The 15,296-nt window shown below is 62.6% G+C and overlaps 4 protein-coding genes across 4 annotated transcripts; 3 read left to right on the top strand and 1 right to left on the bottom strand.

Moving 5' to 3' along the window:
• Positions 1-609: 609 nt before the first annotated feature.
• Positions 610-1,743, top strand: EMIHUDRAFT_97057 (hypothetical protein; the record flags this gene model as incomplete). The annotated part of the gene is made up of 1 exon (XM_005759615.1): positions 610-1,743. One exon carries the CDS (start codon positions 610-612, stop codon positions 1,741-1,743), a length of 1,134 nt encoding a protein of 377 aa, XP_005759672.1.
• Positions 1,744-7,687: 5,944 nt separating this feature from the next.
• EMIHUDRAFT_62211 (hypothetical protein) lies at positions 7,688-8,074 on the bottom strand (the record flags this gene model as incomplete). Its single annotated transcript, XM_005759614.1, has 1 exon — positions 7,688-8,074. One exon carries the CDS (start codon positions 8,072-8,074, stop codon positions 7,688-7,690), a length of 387 nt encoding a protein of 128 aa, XP_005759671.1.
• Positions 8,075-11,727: 3,653 nt separating this feature from the next.
• On the top strand, positions 11,728-14,163 carry EMIHUDRAFT_198606 (hypothetical protein; the record flags this gene model as incomplete). The annotated part of the gene is made up of 5 exons (XM_005759613.1): positions 11,728-12,039; positions 12,226-12,262; positions 12,356-12,447; positions 12,682-13,263; positions 14,092-14,163. 5 exons carry the CDS (start codon positions 11,728-11,730, stop codon positions 14,161-14,163), a joined length of 1,095 nt encoding a protein of 364 aa, XP_005759670.1.
• Positions 14,164-14,423: 260 nt separating this feature from the next.
• EMIHUDRAFT_198605 (acetylornithine aminotransferase) lies at positions 14,424-14,908 on the top strand (the record flags this gene model as incomplete). The annotated part of the gene is made up of 2 exons (XM_005759612.1): positions 14,424-14,557; positions 14,626-14,908. 2 exons carry the CDS (start codon positions 14,424-14,426, stop codon positions 14,906-14,908), a joined length of 417 nt encoding a protein of 138 aa, XP_005759669.1.
• Positions 14,909-15,296: the final 388 nt, after the last annotated feature.

Genomic DNA, 15,296 nt, shown 5'->3' with positions numbered 1-15,296 from the left:
AGCTCATAAAAGAAACTCCAAAGTTCAGCCCAAGGGCGGCTCCTGGCCGCACTCGTACCTCCTTGAAACGAGGCCCGTTCCGTGCAACTCTCGAGTTTCCCTGAGTCTGAGAGCTGGTCTGGGGCAAAATCTGAGACGAAACCGAGGAAATCGGCAAAAATACCCCGGTAATTTGCCGATTTGGCTGATTTGGGGCCCAAACCAGCTGATTTCCACGGAGTTTCTTTGGGAAACGAGAGAGGAAACGAGAGGGTGCTGTGGAGAAACACGGAAAGGAAACACGAGACGGGGTGCGCGAGGAAACATGGATGGATACAGCCTAGTGCTAAGACAAGTTGGCTCCCCACGAAGTTTGAGTTCGACAAGGAGGGGTCCCGTACCATGGGGAATCGACCCTATCAAGTGCTCAAGTGCTCAAGGAATTGCGGGAGAGACGCTGAGATCCGGAGCGCCGTGTTATGCATAGTATTCAAGGAGAAAAACAAGGCCGCGCGGGGGTGGGGGGGGGGGGGGGTTAAATTCGAGAAAAAACTTCGGAGCCGCCCACGTTTGGTGAGCCGAGGTTTGCCAGCCAGCCTCCTCGCCCGTCGCGAGAGCCAGCTAGCCAGCATGAGTGAATACACTCGCCAGAGCTGCCACGTCTGCCGGCGAGCGGTGTGGAAGGACGCGGAGCAGGCGGAGGCGAAACGGGCAGTGCTCTGCGCGGCATGCTGCAAGCACTCAGAGCCGCCTCCGATATGCGGCATTTGCTATGACCCGTGCCGCCCTGTGCACCTCGGCTGTCGGCACAGCTTTTGCGAGGACTGCCTTCGGACGACGGCCACGGTCGCCATTGAGGAGGGCCGATCCGTCCTCTCCTGCCCGGAGCCCGGCTGCAGCCGCACGCTCGCAGAGCCGCTCCTTCGCACGCTGCTTCCCGAGGCCGCGGCCCGACGGCTGCTGGAGAACCAGAACGCGCGCACTCGCGACTGGTCTCGATCGATTCTAGAGGGTGCGGCGCTTGCGCGACCGGATGCGCCAGAGGTTAGGCTCGTCGCGTGGGCACGCGGCGGGCACGCGCAGCTCTGCCCGCGCTGCTACGTGCTGGTCGAAAAGTCGGACGGCTGCCACCACATCCAATGCCCCTGCGGACAGCACTTTTGCTTCGCGTGCGGTAAGGAGTGGGACGGCCACCAGTGCCTCGCCGAGCGGCCGCGCTTCAACTCGCAGGGCCTCTTGCCGGAGAGTGCCGAAGTGCCCGCTGCGCCGCCCTCGCTTGCCCTCGCAGCACCGCACGGCTCCTCCGCCCTGGTCGACGCTGCGAGCGCGCGCGCCGCTGTGGCGCACGCGCTGACCCTCAAGTGCCCGCGCTGCCAGCGCGCCTTTGCCATGGAGGATGACTTTGCGGACTGCTTCTGCCTTCGGTGCTCGAGCTGTCCATGCATGTTCTGCGCGTGGTGCCTCGAGGAGTGCCCGGCGACAAGCGGCGACCCGCACTCGCACGTGCTCGACTGCCCGCGCGCGCCCGCGGACATGCGCGGCCATGCCCTCTACCTCGCGGACCACAACGGAGGCCCGCACGTGCCGCCCCATCCGCGGCGCAAGTTCGAGCAGCACTGGGCCGCAGCACAGCACACCGCGCTGGCGCGGCTGTTGGAGTCGATCGGCGACGAGACGTCCGCGGCGGCGAGGGAGGTGGTGAGGGAGGCCATGGCGGCGGCGGGGGAGCGAGCTGCAGCGGCGCTCCCAGAGCGAGGACGCTAGCTCGTGTTCCTGTCGACTCAGTGTTCGCGGAGCTCGGGAGCATGTCACATGCACTCGTTCGTTTCGCGCACAAGCACGGCGCATCGGAGCGCGGAGAAAGAAGGAGGAGGCGCCCGGGGTCTTTTATCTATCTAGAAATCGAAAAGGCTAGTACCATAAGGGAAACCTCCAGAATGCTCCCATATGGGCCGGGCGCCAAACGTGTTGCGTTGAGTGCGTGCCTCAAGTACCGCTGCGAGTCCGCGGACCCAGGTGTCAGGAACGCCGCCAGCGGCAATCTTGTAATGCGAACAGTCCACCACAGTACTTCCGCTGTTCGAATTGGAATGAGGGTCGCCCAGGCCATGATGCGCATCCGGGTTGTTGCACGAGTATATGGGCCACGATGTCTCAAATATGAGGGGTTTTGACTCCTACCGGCTCCTGACGCTATCCCTGGCAGCTCTAATGACCAGGATCAGTAGTGCTATGATAGAGGGTGCCCATACTAGCGCAGGAGCTGCCACACTCGCCCGGACCGTCCCCTTCTGGGTCCGGTTCCGCAGCCCGCGAGAGCCGATAGCGGGGCCGTGCCGCGGGTGCCTACTGCCGAGTGCCACAAACACTGCGCCGTCCCGCCATCACCTACAGGCTGTCTTGTGTGATGGTTGGGATGTCCAAACGCCACCATCTTGGCTCTTGCGACCTCAAACCCGCGAGCTGTATGGGTGGTCCTGACGTCGACAGACGCCCGAGGACCACGGTGAAGCTGAGCCGGAACGCGTCGACAAGTCTCGTCTGAGCCCGTTGCGGTCGCCGGCTGAGTCGCTGTGCACGGGCCGGTACCTCAGGCGTCACCTCCGCAGCCTCAGGTCTCAAACTCCACCACCTCCGCCAGGACGCCGTCGGTGGCACGCTCGGCGGCGAGTTTGTGGCAGCTCCACAGCGAGCGCGGCATCGAGCCTACTCACTCCAGCTGGTTCGGCACACTCGGTGGGGTCCACCGAGTGTGCCGAACGCGCGAGCGGTGCGTCCCGGCAGCGCGCGCAGGCTGCGGAGCTGCCACAAACTCGAGACACGCTTTTTTGGGACATTTTCGACGCTTTTGGCCCATATACTCGTGCAACAACCCATCCGGCCGGAGCCAGGTGGGAGAAGAGACGTTGAGCATGCCAAAGTTGAGGTGTGTACACCTTCCCAAGCCTTGATTGCTGCTTTGTCATACTGTCGCATCTGCAGATACATGTCCGGCATCTCAGCTGCCAACGCTGCGCCAGAGTAGCCGCTTCTCGTGGGAAAGTTGCAACTGCCGCCTGAGTTCCAGTCGCCATGCCGGAACCGCGGAAGTGGCGCGGCGCATACGACGCCCATACCACCGGACCCCGGAATTCGTGCTCCTCGAGTTTCTGGCGAACCAGCTCGATGACAGACTGGTACGCATCATACTTTCCTCTGCAGCCTGTGTGATTGGAAACGCTGGACATGCTGTCGCTGTTGCACGGACCAAACTGTCGAGTTGTAAACGTCACAGAGTGATCAAAGTGGTGCCCCGAGCCCAGCACGAGCGCACCGCACTGGCTTATGAGATTTGGGTCTGTTAGCGAATCGGCACTCACCTCGTGGCACCCAGGTGAGATTGTCCACGGCGCTGCGGCACTTGGTCTCCTCAGTGTTGCGGTATTTGGCCACCTCGCTGCGCTCGATCCACGCGCCGTCCCACCAGTTGCACGTGGCTGGAAACGAGCCCTTCATTATAGCCTGCTTCGCCAGGTCGGTCTTTGAAGGCCGGTTTGTATGTGGGACTCGGGCCTTGCCAATTGCCATAGTGATGACCGCGAGGGCTAGCAACGCTTTGATGACGAGAAAAATGCGAGGCCACACCATTCTGTTCGCGGGATCGTCGATTATGACCGACTCGGCAGAGCACACAGAGCTTGAGCGCACGAGTATTGGTGTGCTTAGACTACTCAAGGAAGACATGGCAGAAAGAGAGAGAGCTGCGGAGAGATGTGGAAGCAAAGCCGGTCGGGCAGGGCGAGCTGGTGAAAGATCCAGAGGCGGCGCGATTGACGGCGACGGCGCGGCGGTTGTGCAGTTGGACTGGCGCGGCGCTGGAGACCACAGCGAGGCCGGGCGTTGTGTTCGGCTATGGAGGTTGTGCAAGGCCGGCGATCCTTGCCCCCAGTCCCGACAAACGTTTCGCTTCCTTGGGCCTGCGCGAGTCAGCAGATCGCAAACAAACAAAGCCCGATTAGCTACCAACAGAAAGCACAAAATGTGCAACAGCCGCAACCTGCTGCTCCACGCACGAGACACTCGACGGCTTCTTTCTCACCCACCGCCCGCCTCGGGCCTCGGCCCTCGCGCGCAAAGTCGGTCGCGCTCGGCAGCACTGACAGCACGGCCTATCTACTCGCTCGTCCAAGTACTCGCTCGAAATTAACACCAACACAACTCCCTCGCACAGTGGCACTGGCGCGCACTGACCACTGTCACGAACACAGCACACAGGTGCACCACGACCGTAAAAAGAATTTTCGTAACCGGCCCTGGGTTACCGACTGCACTCCACGTGCTCCAAGACCACTTGCCAAGAGTAAAAAGAATAGAATTTTACAATTCCGTGCCCAGTAGTGTCGTGCGAAAAAGAATAGAATTTACAAAAAGAACCCGATGGAATCGAACAAATGCGCAACTGTAGGTCCGCCTCCTACCTCGAGCCCCTCCTACTTGAGACAGCGCGCCGCTGCTCCGCGCGTTTCTGCGAACCAGCCCGTCGACGCGCACTACTTAGTCCGACCTCTCATGGTGCTCTATCGAGTCGGCCAAGAGAGCAAGCGCCCACTTGACCTGTATCTGTACACCTGGACACGTCCTTACAATTACGATCTGCCCGCCGCGAGAGGCCTGCCGTGAAGAGGGTCGTCCCGCGCTCCCGGCACACACCCATTCGTTAACGTTTCATTAGTTTTGGTTGACAGAGAATCACGATGCGTCAACTGGACACACACACTCGGATCACAGAAGGTTCCGCGTTCGGGATGACCGTGGCCGATAGCACAGGCCGGGCGCACGATACGCCGCGCGGTGGAGTCGAACATCTGGCGAATACAGTTGCTGGAGTGGCTTCGACAGGGCGGGGGTAGCGTTTGAACGCTCCCTTCCAGAGTTGACGTGCACCTCAGTCACGGTGCCAATTTTCTCAAAGGCAACAACGCAGTCGCAGGTGACGTCGCCGTCATTATTCCACACGAACCACGATTGTGGCTGCATGTGCAGGAGCTGTTCTGTCCAGTTGCCCACACCAAAGCGGCCGCGTGCAAAAGCAGAGGCAACGGCGTCGTCTGAGAGAGAAAAATTGTACCGGGTAGCCTGGCCGGAATTCCTCGCGCTGTACCATCGCTCGGCGGGCTCGCGCACGACGCAAAACGACGGCCTCAAAGTGACGAGGCTGGCCCCACTTGAGTAGAATTCTCGGCGCGCGACGTCGTCAACAAAATGGTGCATGCTGGGCAGGCACGTCCCCCGAGAATTCTTGAGCGCGCACATCCGATGTTGTGCAACACTGGCCTCGACGGAAGAATTCCAGCGACGGCACTGAGAGTGCGACGACGCGGCGCACGCCGCCAGTATCGAGCTGCCCCCCGTTTTGGGGATGTGGATAAATGCGTGAGTATCAAGCGGAAAGTGCCGGACTCTCTCCTCTGGGTCGTCGCCGGCCCCTGCGCTGCACAGCGGCAGGAAAGCAAAAATGAGCAGATCCTTGAGCTTCTTGCCCGACACTCCGTGCGTCGAGAAGTGCACGGCGTCCTTCTCGTCGCGGACAAGGTCGAGCCTTCGCCCATCCGGCCGACCCTCGGCGAGAGGCTCCAGAACTCCCATCGTGCTCCGTCGCACCAGCCCCGCCTGCGTTTCGGCTTCGAATTCGCCTCCTGCGGCGAGCCGAGTAGTTTATCGCACTCCTTCACCTTTTCCTTCCTGGGGCAGGACGGGGTGAGGTGGTGAAGACGTGTCGACAGCAGGCGGCAGGTAAGTGTGTGGCGTGTTTGTGCGTGTCAGATTCGCGAGGCACTGGCGGCCACGACAAGATGGCGTCGCGGAGTGATTATTGTGGGCATGTAGGTGCAGGGCGTGCCTTGGCAAAGCGAGATAGAGACGCGCAGAGACACCTTGCAAGGGTGCTGCGCGGTTGCCGTTTCACACCTTGTTTTAAACTCCACAACTCTTGTATTTGGAAGAAAACAATAGTTGAGTGCTGCAGCACTTGGAGCACTTGGAGTGCAGTTGGCAACCGCACACCCAGGGCCGGGGAGCTAAGAGCGCACCCCAGCGGGCCGGATGATTGGTATCGGGTTGCAGGCAAGCGAGCCCTAGGCCTGGGGGGGGGGGTGCGCGTTCGCAGGGAGGGGGCCATAAAAGTAAACACGGGCAGCATTGGAACCGAGCTCGGCGCCTCGCCCTCAGCAGCGGGCGAGAAAAGCTAAGGTAAAGCTGTTCGCGCCACTTATGTTGAAGAAAACACTAGAACTGAGCCCTGGCCTCGACACCTCGACACCAAACCTCGACACCAACTCGACACCAACTCGACACCTCGACACCCCATGCCAACTCGACCAACTCGACACCCCTCGACACCCCTCGACACCCCTCGACACCATCTAGGCTGGTACCATGCTCGACCGTGTCAAGGTGCCAAACTCGACACCTCGACACCCCTCGACACCCCTCGACACCGCTCGACACCCCTCGACACCGCTCGACACCGCTCGACACCGCTCGACACCTCTGATGATCCTAACACAGCAGAGATGTAGACCCATTGGAGTCAGAGTTAGAAATCAGGGTTGCAGCAGATTTGGAGAGATCTCGAGGAGTACATACAGATAGACCCTCCAATTATCAGAAAACTCCAATCTGATCGGTCGTACTGACCGCCGACAGATCACTCCAGACAGCAGACAGGCGGACGTCTGTCTGCACGCGGCCGGCCGGGCGAGAGGCTTGACACGATCCGACCCTGCGACCCTGACGCTGCTGCTCTAGCTATCAGACATGCGCTGCTGACTGCTGCCACAATGTGCGACCGGTGCTGGCCCACTTGGCGGCCTTCCCGGTCAGTGGTGAGGCGCATGCAGTTCAGAGCTGTCGATGGCGCGATGCCGCACTGGTCCCACATTGGTGACACGAGACCACCACGTTTGCCGGTCCAAGAGAGAGGCACCGGCGCTGTCGTGAGAAGGTGCATGGTCCCTCTTGACTGCCCATGCGCGCGAGGCTGTGTAGGCATAGCCTCGAGAGTGCCAGCAGCCAATCTGAGGCAGTTTGTGACGGGCATCTTGGTACCATTGGATGTGAGATGCGTCAGAAGCGTGCACGCGCTGGAAGGACACTTTCCTACTGGCCGCACGATCAGGTCGTCACTGAATGCTGGATACTAAGGCCGCGAGCTATGCAGGTGGTCAATTGTGCAGCAGGGCACGGTCAGCAGCGCCGACAGGGCGTCGCAAGGCGTGATAGCATGCATGGCCGCAAGTACGGCGAATTCCCATGAAAACCAGTGAAAAATGGCGCAAAAAAACTGAAAAAATCGGGCCTGCGGCGGGCTGGGGGACCCCATCTCCCCCCCGCGTTGGTACCCCCTAGGGCCCCCGCCTCCCCCCAGAGGCCCTTCCCGCTTCCGCCTTCGTGCGCGCGAGAGAGAATATTGCGCGGCGTTTTTGCACGCCCCGGCCGCGCGCCGGTCGCCCCTGCGCGCTGCGGCAAGTGTGTGTGTTTTTTTGGCCGAGCTGCCTCGGCGTGGGCGTTGCCCGCGGCGGCCTGCTTTCTCTTTTCGCACAAACACGATTGAACGTACTGACGAGTCCCAGAGTGGGCGCGCACAAACTGTGAGACGCACACACCGACGAGGACCACCGTGTCCACACGACCCACCTTTCCCCCTCTCCTGGTTACACGCGGCGCTGCGCTACTGCTTCCACCGGTAGGCGCACTTGGTGCACATAAAGATCAGCTTCATCCCCTCGTCCGACTTCATCGGCGCCTGGAAGAAGACCGCCTCGGTGTGGCCGCACGAGTTGCACTCTGTGCCCGAGGCGCGCGGCAGCGTCGGGTCGGCGACGGTGTCGGCGCCCGCCTCGCTCAGCCCCCCCTCGGGCCTCATGTCGTTCACGTGCACCAGGTTCGAGTCGGCGTCGTCCAAGCGCATGCAGTGGCGGCACTCGCGCTTGAGCGTGCGCGACGCCTTGTCCTCCTTCGGGTGCAGCATGTTGCCGCACTCGGGGCAGATCCAGAAGGGCGTCTGGCGCGAGGCCGAGCCGTTGTCGGTTATCAGCCTAGCCGGCCCGCCCTGCATCGCACTGTGGGCTGCTCAACGCGCTCGCGCCGGCGCTCACCGAGCTAGGGTTCCGGCTCCTGGCCGGATAGGGGGACTGCCGAAAAATGTTCGCGGTTTTTTTAAAACGCCCCCCCCCCCCCCCCCACCCCACCCCACAAGAAAAACCACCCCCTACCACCACCACCTTCCTACCTATTGCGGGGCCCTCTGGGACGGTCAAAACCGGACCTACCTACCTATTGCATAGCCATAGCGCATAGGGTCCAACGGGGGTGGGTGTCAACGTGTCAACAGACCCCCTATCCGGCTTGGAGCCGGAACCCAGGGGCGCTCAGCAAGAAAAGAATTTTAGAATCGGCTGCATCGCACGACACTGGGCAGGGGACTGGCGCGCACTGGCACTCAGGTACACAAGAAAAGAATTTAGAAGTATTTCACAACAAACAAAACTCCCTCGCACGACAGGCACGGGATGGCGCGCACTAGCACTAACGCACACGATGGCGCGCACTAGCACTAACACACGTCCCGTGCAAGTGTGTTAGTGCTAGTGCGCGCCAGTCCCGTGCAAGAAAAGAAGTTCGCCGCGATTTCTCGAGGTTCTCGAGCGCGCCTTAAAAAGAGTTTGAAGCAAAGCCTCGCACAAAACAGGAAAACATTAGAACAAATCTCGCTCGCACACGCACGAGATTCACACAGTAGGCAAAGCCGCGCGGACGACGGCTGCTAATAGAAGCCGTCGTCCTCACAAAAGCGAAAAGGCGTCGTCCTCACAGGAAGGCGTCGTCGGAATGGCAGTCATGCGGATGGTCAAATCCGCGAGCACCGTGGGGTGCTCGCCGAAAAGACCATCCCCGCCTCCTTCCACTCCCCCCCCCCCCCTCTCGCCCCCGCCGCGCCCCCCGCCGCTCCCCGCCGGCGATCGTGGCGGGACTTCCCCAGAAAAAGAATTTAAACAAAACAACTCGCTCTCACAGCAGACAGGCTCGACACAGGTGCGGACTGGCGCGTGCTAGCACTATCAGCTATCACAGAGCAAAAAGAATTTTAGAACCACTCCCTCTCACAACACAGACACGGGACTGGCGCTGGCAACAAACCACCGCCGAACGACGCCAGCCAGCCAGACGACGACTTCACAGTTATGGACATAGACGAAGAGCAGCCAGAGGACGAGGCATCCCGGCCGCCGGGAAGCGGGGGCGGTTTGAGAATGAACGTAGCGGACCGGTTCAGTGAGCCAGGGAGAGGGAGCGTACCAACAGCACACAGAGGACGGGGAGCCGATGACGCCGAAACAAAAGTTGCGACAGCGCAAGCGGATATGGTATTTTGTTCGTATGAGATCGGGCCTTTGGATGAGCTGCGCGGCTGCTCGCGAGGCGCGCCTCTTTGTTTGTGCGCCATACGACCCTGTTGCTCGGATCTTTATGCATGCGCCAGCCTGGTGGGGCAACGTTAGCTACGGACAGTACGTGCTTCAGATGATCTGCTACCAGCTGTGGCCGGTCAAGCCGCTCGGTGACACGCTGTTCCCCTTCTTCATCTTCTTGCTTTCGCTTTCATGGCTCTCCGCGCAGCTCATCATCGTGCCAGGTCAACGTTGGTGGCTCAAGCAGGCCCCTCCCAGGGCATGGCGCTTGGTCGCGCTGCCTGTCGCTCTCGCGTGCTTTCTTGGCGGCGTCACCGCGCTCTACGATCTGCTCCGCACGAAGGACGCCTATGCGCCAGCACCGCCGTTTGTGCGGGTGGCCCCAGAGTGCGTTGATGTGAAGCTCAACTGGACTTCGACCTTCGAGAGTGATAGCCGGGCGCTCATCAACCCGTCGATCCTCGTTTATACGAACGGCATGGGTGACACACGCCTGGTTCGTGCTGCTCGGGCGCATGCGCTGCACGAGACGACCCAGCCAGCGCTTTGGGATGTCGATGGTGTGACGAGGGAAGTCACCCAAGTCACTACACGCTGGGATTCGGATATTGTGCTGCAGGATGGCCCGGCGCCCTCGTTCCACGGCTGGGACCCTGAATCGTGGGGCCTCGACGGCACAGCACCGCTGAGCCTCGCGGCGCTCGGCGTGCGCCTGACAGGCGAGGGCGCCGGGAGCTGGGCGCCACTGGCCGAGGGTGCGCCGCGTTTCATCGCCGAGAACATGACACTCATGCGTCGAGTCGTGACCGGGCCCGAGGACCCGAAGCTATTGGGGCTGGGTGGACCCCGGTGGGGGGTCGTCTTCTCGAGCCTGCCGCCGCGGGCGCACGGCAACAATGATAGTACAGCCAACGGCAGCGCGACGGTGCAGATGCACATGGCGCACGACGGTGCCTCTCTGGCATCCTCTGACGTTGGCGCCGTGGGTATGCGGCTCGACTGCGGCGAGACGACGCGTCCTGAGAAGAATTGGATCGGCTTTACCGCCGCGGGCTCGCTCTACTTTGTCTACTCGGTTGAGCCACACGTCGTCGTCAACGCCCGCGCCGCCGACGGCGCATGTGTGCAACGCTATTCGTCAAGCTACCCGCCTCTGTCGAATTTAGCCTCGGTGAAGGGCATTGCATTGCATGGCTCGGGTACGGCGACGCGGTACGATCGCGACGGCGTCGAGAGCTACCTCGCTCTCTTCCACGCGCTCGACTCCAACAGCGGTCGGTACACCACCTTCGCATACACCTTCGCCGCGGCACCCCCATTCAACGTCCTCTCAGTCAGCGCGGCTCTACCATTACAAGGATCAGGCCACGCGAACTTTGCGAGCGGACTGCTACCACGCTCTGAGGATGACGCGTCCCATTCGGCGTCGTCCGAAAAGAAGATCGTGGTCACCTATGGCGCCGCCGACGCGGAGGCGCGCGCCTTGGTCTTTTCGGAGACGTATATGGCGGAGATGTTCTGCCTGGCCACGTACTTTTGTGCGCCTCGGACCCCTTGAAGCTTGATGGTGGTGTGCGCTGGCTGGAAGCTTGTGGCACTCTCCCATGATCGTGAGGGTGAGAGAGAGCGAGGGTATATGAGCATGACACACGTCTCCACAGCATGTCGTAGCATGTGCAGCACGGGTGAGAGAGAGCGAGGGTATGTGAGCATGACACACGTCAACAGCATCATGTCGTAGCACGCGAGATGTATCGTGTGCGGAGTCTCCTGTGCTTTGGAGTTAGTCGGACAATAGTCGGGTCTCCCTCGGCATGCTCCACAAATCCCAAGCACCACCCTGCGCCGCCGTCGCCGCCAATATGGCAATGCCCATGGGGGGACGGCACGCCGCCACCACACAGGGATTTTAAGGCGAGGAGTGTGGTGCGCTAGCCGTCGCCCATCCTTCCTTTCGCGTCTGCTTCTTCCTATCTCTCTTCACAGTCCCTCGCCGATTCTCGCTGCAACCTTCATGCTACCTCGCGGTCGTCCCACTCTCGTCGTTCTCTCTCCTGCCGCTTCGTCCTCTGTCGCAGCGTCTCTTGTCCTTTTCGCCTGCGGGGAAACGTTCTCGTTCATTGGTTCGCTTCCACTCCGGCCCGCTCGGCGCTCACCTAGTTCTAATAATAAACCCACAACTGTTGCGTGCCACACCCCTATCTCAAGGGGTGGGATTTCTTCTCTGATCTGATCGCCAAATTGCTCGCTTTATCAGCGTCCCATCCTGCCACGCCCTGTCTCAGTCGTTGCTGAATACATGCCCTCATCAGTCAGCAAAGAGGAATCAGACGACGACGTGCCTCCACCGTCGTACGGCGACGCCTCACGCTTCGGTCAGCTTGGCCATTCCGAAAGCACGCTTACCAGGGCGCCCTCGGACGCTCACGAGCGCCTTGCACGAGTGATCGGTGAGCCTCCAAGCCTCGCTGTAAACGATCCAGCTGTGGTGCTCGCTGTGCCAACACAGCGGCAACTGCACGTCAGCGCGCAAGCGAGCCGTAACCAGCGGGGCATGTGTTGCTGCTTCTTCATCCTCGCCGCTTGTATCGTTTGCGGCGTCTGCCTTTGGGTTGGCTTCCGAGAGCCACAGCGGTGTGACGGCACCAGCCGCAACGCATGCGAATCGTCTCTGACCGTTCAGCCACCGCCGCCGCCCTGGTGGATATTGAGCCCGCCGCGGCCATCCCCACCGCCCTGGTGGACTGTGAGTCCGCCGCCACCGCCCGCCTCTTCCCCGTCCTGCCCGTGCGCCGAGGTGATCGTCGGCGGCGCAGCAACCCTTGTCGCTGCCGGTGCGGTAGGAATCTTTTCTCCCAACGGTCAAACCGACGACGGTCGCAATATATACGTCAGCGAATCGCAGCGGCATGTTCTTTACTTCACAGGCCCCCCCTGGCACGGCTATTGGCAGTGGCGGTTGATCGACGTGGGGAATAGGGTTGTCGTGGCCTTCGCAGGCTCCACCAAGCCGTGCCCAGTAGCCGTGGGAAGCTGGAGCATTCGGAGGGAAGACGCTGACGCGAGCTGCTACGACACGAGCTGCTATGATACTTTCGCCTCAGAAATAGCTGCATGCCCTCCACCACCGCCCTTTTCACCCGGGAAAGCACCGAAGCCGCCACCGCCAACACCGCCGCCAACGCCGCCCCCGTCAATGGCCGCCTCACAATACTTGGCCACGCTCGACCTGAGCACGGTCTCCATTAGCAAGGAGGTGACCGTCGACTCCATCATCAAGGCGATCACCGCAGGCATCGTCAGCCAGAGTGAGCCAGCGCAGCTGTCCATCGACGTGCTCCAGAAGTTCGTCGTGGTCGCCCGGCAGATGGACCTGGCCGATGATGATTTCGAGGAGGCCCTGTGCAGCGCAGACGACGACTACGACCCGGACCGATGCAGCGCGACACAGATCGCGGCGGCGTCGCCATCCGCGCCACCAGCGCAGCCGCCACCAGCGCAACCGCTGGTCGGGCGGCGCTTGCTCTCGCTCTCCCGGCGGCGCTCACTCAGCGTCGCGGGAGGCGCTCAATGGGACATGCGGGCGAGGCTGGTGAACACGTCGCGCAGGATCTTGCAGCCTCCCGACCTTGGCGACTTGGCCGAGGCGGTGAAGCTGGATGCGGTGATCATCGAGATCGAGACGCTCGTCCTGCCTTCGTCGCCGGACAGCCTCGTCGACGACGTGAGAGATAGCGGCAGGATCAGCGCAGAGGTGGTGCCAAACGTGCTGGCGGCACTGCTAGACCTCACCAACTTGACAAACGCCACCGACCCATTCAGCTTCATCACCAACGTCACCACCTACCTCTTTCCGCCAGCCACGCCGCCGTCGCCACCGATGACGCCACAGCCGCCATCGCCGCCACCCCTGCCTCCATCGCCGCCCTCCCCCCCATCGCCGCCGCCGTCACCGCCCTCCCCGCCGCCGCCGCCGCCAGCGCCGTCGCCACCGCCGCCTCCAAGCCCACCCTCCCCGCCGCCGTCGCCGCCGTCGCCGCCACCCGCACCGCCGTCGCCTTCGTCGCCGCCCTCCCCCCCATCGCCACTTTCGCCACCGTCGCCATCGCGCCACCGTCGGATTCTGACGAGTGGGACTTGAGAGTGTGTGTCTCTCTCTCACCCCGCGTCTCTCCGGGCTGCGCTCTCCCCGTCTCTCACCCCGCCGTCTACATTCACGTGAGAGGCCAGCCATCTGCCTGTCCATTACCGCGCGTAGGACACTGCATGTGTGCCCTAGAGAAGGGCACAGCCGCGCCGCGATAGAGCGCGCCCCCCTGACCGCGGGCCGGGGCCGAATTGTGTCTCCGCGCCCTCCGAGGCGCGGTCTCGGTGTCGCTTCCGCCGCTGTTCACTATTTTTATGTGCATTAAGCTGTCTAATGAGTGCCCCCGGTGCCTGGGTGCGGCTGCGCTTGCGGGTAGCGGCGCGGGGCGCCGTCGCGCGCGTCTCCGACGCGCCGGCCCACGAACGGCGAACCGCGCGTTCCGGGGGGCGTGCGGTTCGGCCGTGGGAGGCCTCTCGCGCCCCGAGGTCGGCCTCGACGCGGCTTCCTCGGGCCGGGCCCGTCGCCCCGCACCACCAGACGGTGGCGGGTACCCTCCCCGCCCCCTCCCGCGCTCAGGCGGCGCCGCTGAGCCGCCGATACGCAATTCGCAACATATGGTTAGATGGACTCTCCCTTCTGCAGCCCTAGCCAGTTCTTGGTGGTCCAAGTCACCTACCTCATCGAGGTACTGGGCCCGCGTCAGTTTGTTCTGCTCTTCTGCACCCTGCAGCACCTTCGCCGCCTTCCAGAGGATCTCGCCGACCCCTTCCCGAACCCACCGAACGACTCGAACAGCAGCAGCTGCACGTCGACGTCCTTGTCCCCCGCTAGCGCCGCCACCGGAGAAAAGAATTCAAAAAGGCCGGCTACCACGTTGCGACAGCCGACAACCGACTCCTCATCGCGAAATGCTCCTCGTCCTCGCTACCAGCGCTTCGCTTCACACCGCTGCGCGCGCGCGGCCACCGACGTGCGTGGCGACCGCTCCGCCGGTCGGCACCTCGTACGACACTGGCGCCTTTGACGCGGCCGTCATGAAGACGTGCGCCGGCTGCAACCCGTGTGTGGTGGGGCCCGCGGCCTCGCCGACCGCGCGCTGATCCCACGCAGGTATAACCGGTACCCGCTCGCGGTTGCTGGCGGGGAGGGCTGCGAGCTCGTTGATCTCGACGGCCGGCGGTACCTCGACTTTGCAGCCGGCATCTCGACGTGCACACTCGGCCACGCAAACCCGAAGCTCGCGGCGGCGGTGGCGGCGCAGATGGGGCGGGTGAACCACGTGTCGAATCTGTACTATATCCCCGAGCAGGGCGAGCTCGCGCAGCGCCTCGTCGCCACCTGCAATCTCGACAAGGCGAGAGAAGCTGCCAACCGCGCCGCGCAGTCTCCTTGACTCCAAACACCGGCTCCTCCTCTCTCACCCGTCGGCGGTTCATAGACCGGCCGGCTCCTCCCCCCGTGGACCGGGCGTCTCCCACCAGCCGCACAAGCGCGCGCCCATCACACCCAACCAGGCCTCGGCCCGTGCCTGTGAGGTATCCATGGCGCGCGACAGTCCAACACCGCACTGGCTCTCCGCAGCCGCCGCTCCGCATCCTCCGCCCCTCGACAGCACCCCTCCTCTCCGCAGCCCGCCACCCTCCACGGCGGCCCCTCCTCCACGGCCCGACTCCCCCCCCCCCCCCCCCTCTTCCGCGGCCCCGGCGCCGCGCCGCCGCCGCCGGCGAAGGGTTTTTTTTGGAACTCTGGCGAAAAGGCCAACGAAGGGTGCATCAAAGCTC

Source organism: Emiliania huxleyi, assembly GCF_000372725.1.
Source record: "Emiliania huxleyi CCMP1516 unplaced genomic scaffold EMIHUscaffold_8, whole genome shotgun sequence".
In the NCBI taxonomy this organism is placed as follows: domain Eukaryota; phylum Haptophyta; order Isochrysidales; family Noelaerhabdaceae; genus Emiliania; species Emiliania huxleyi.
The sequence above is the reverse complement of the archived record's forward strand: the minus strand, read 5'-3'. Positions and strand labels throughout refer to the sequence as shown.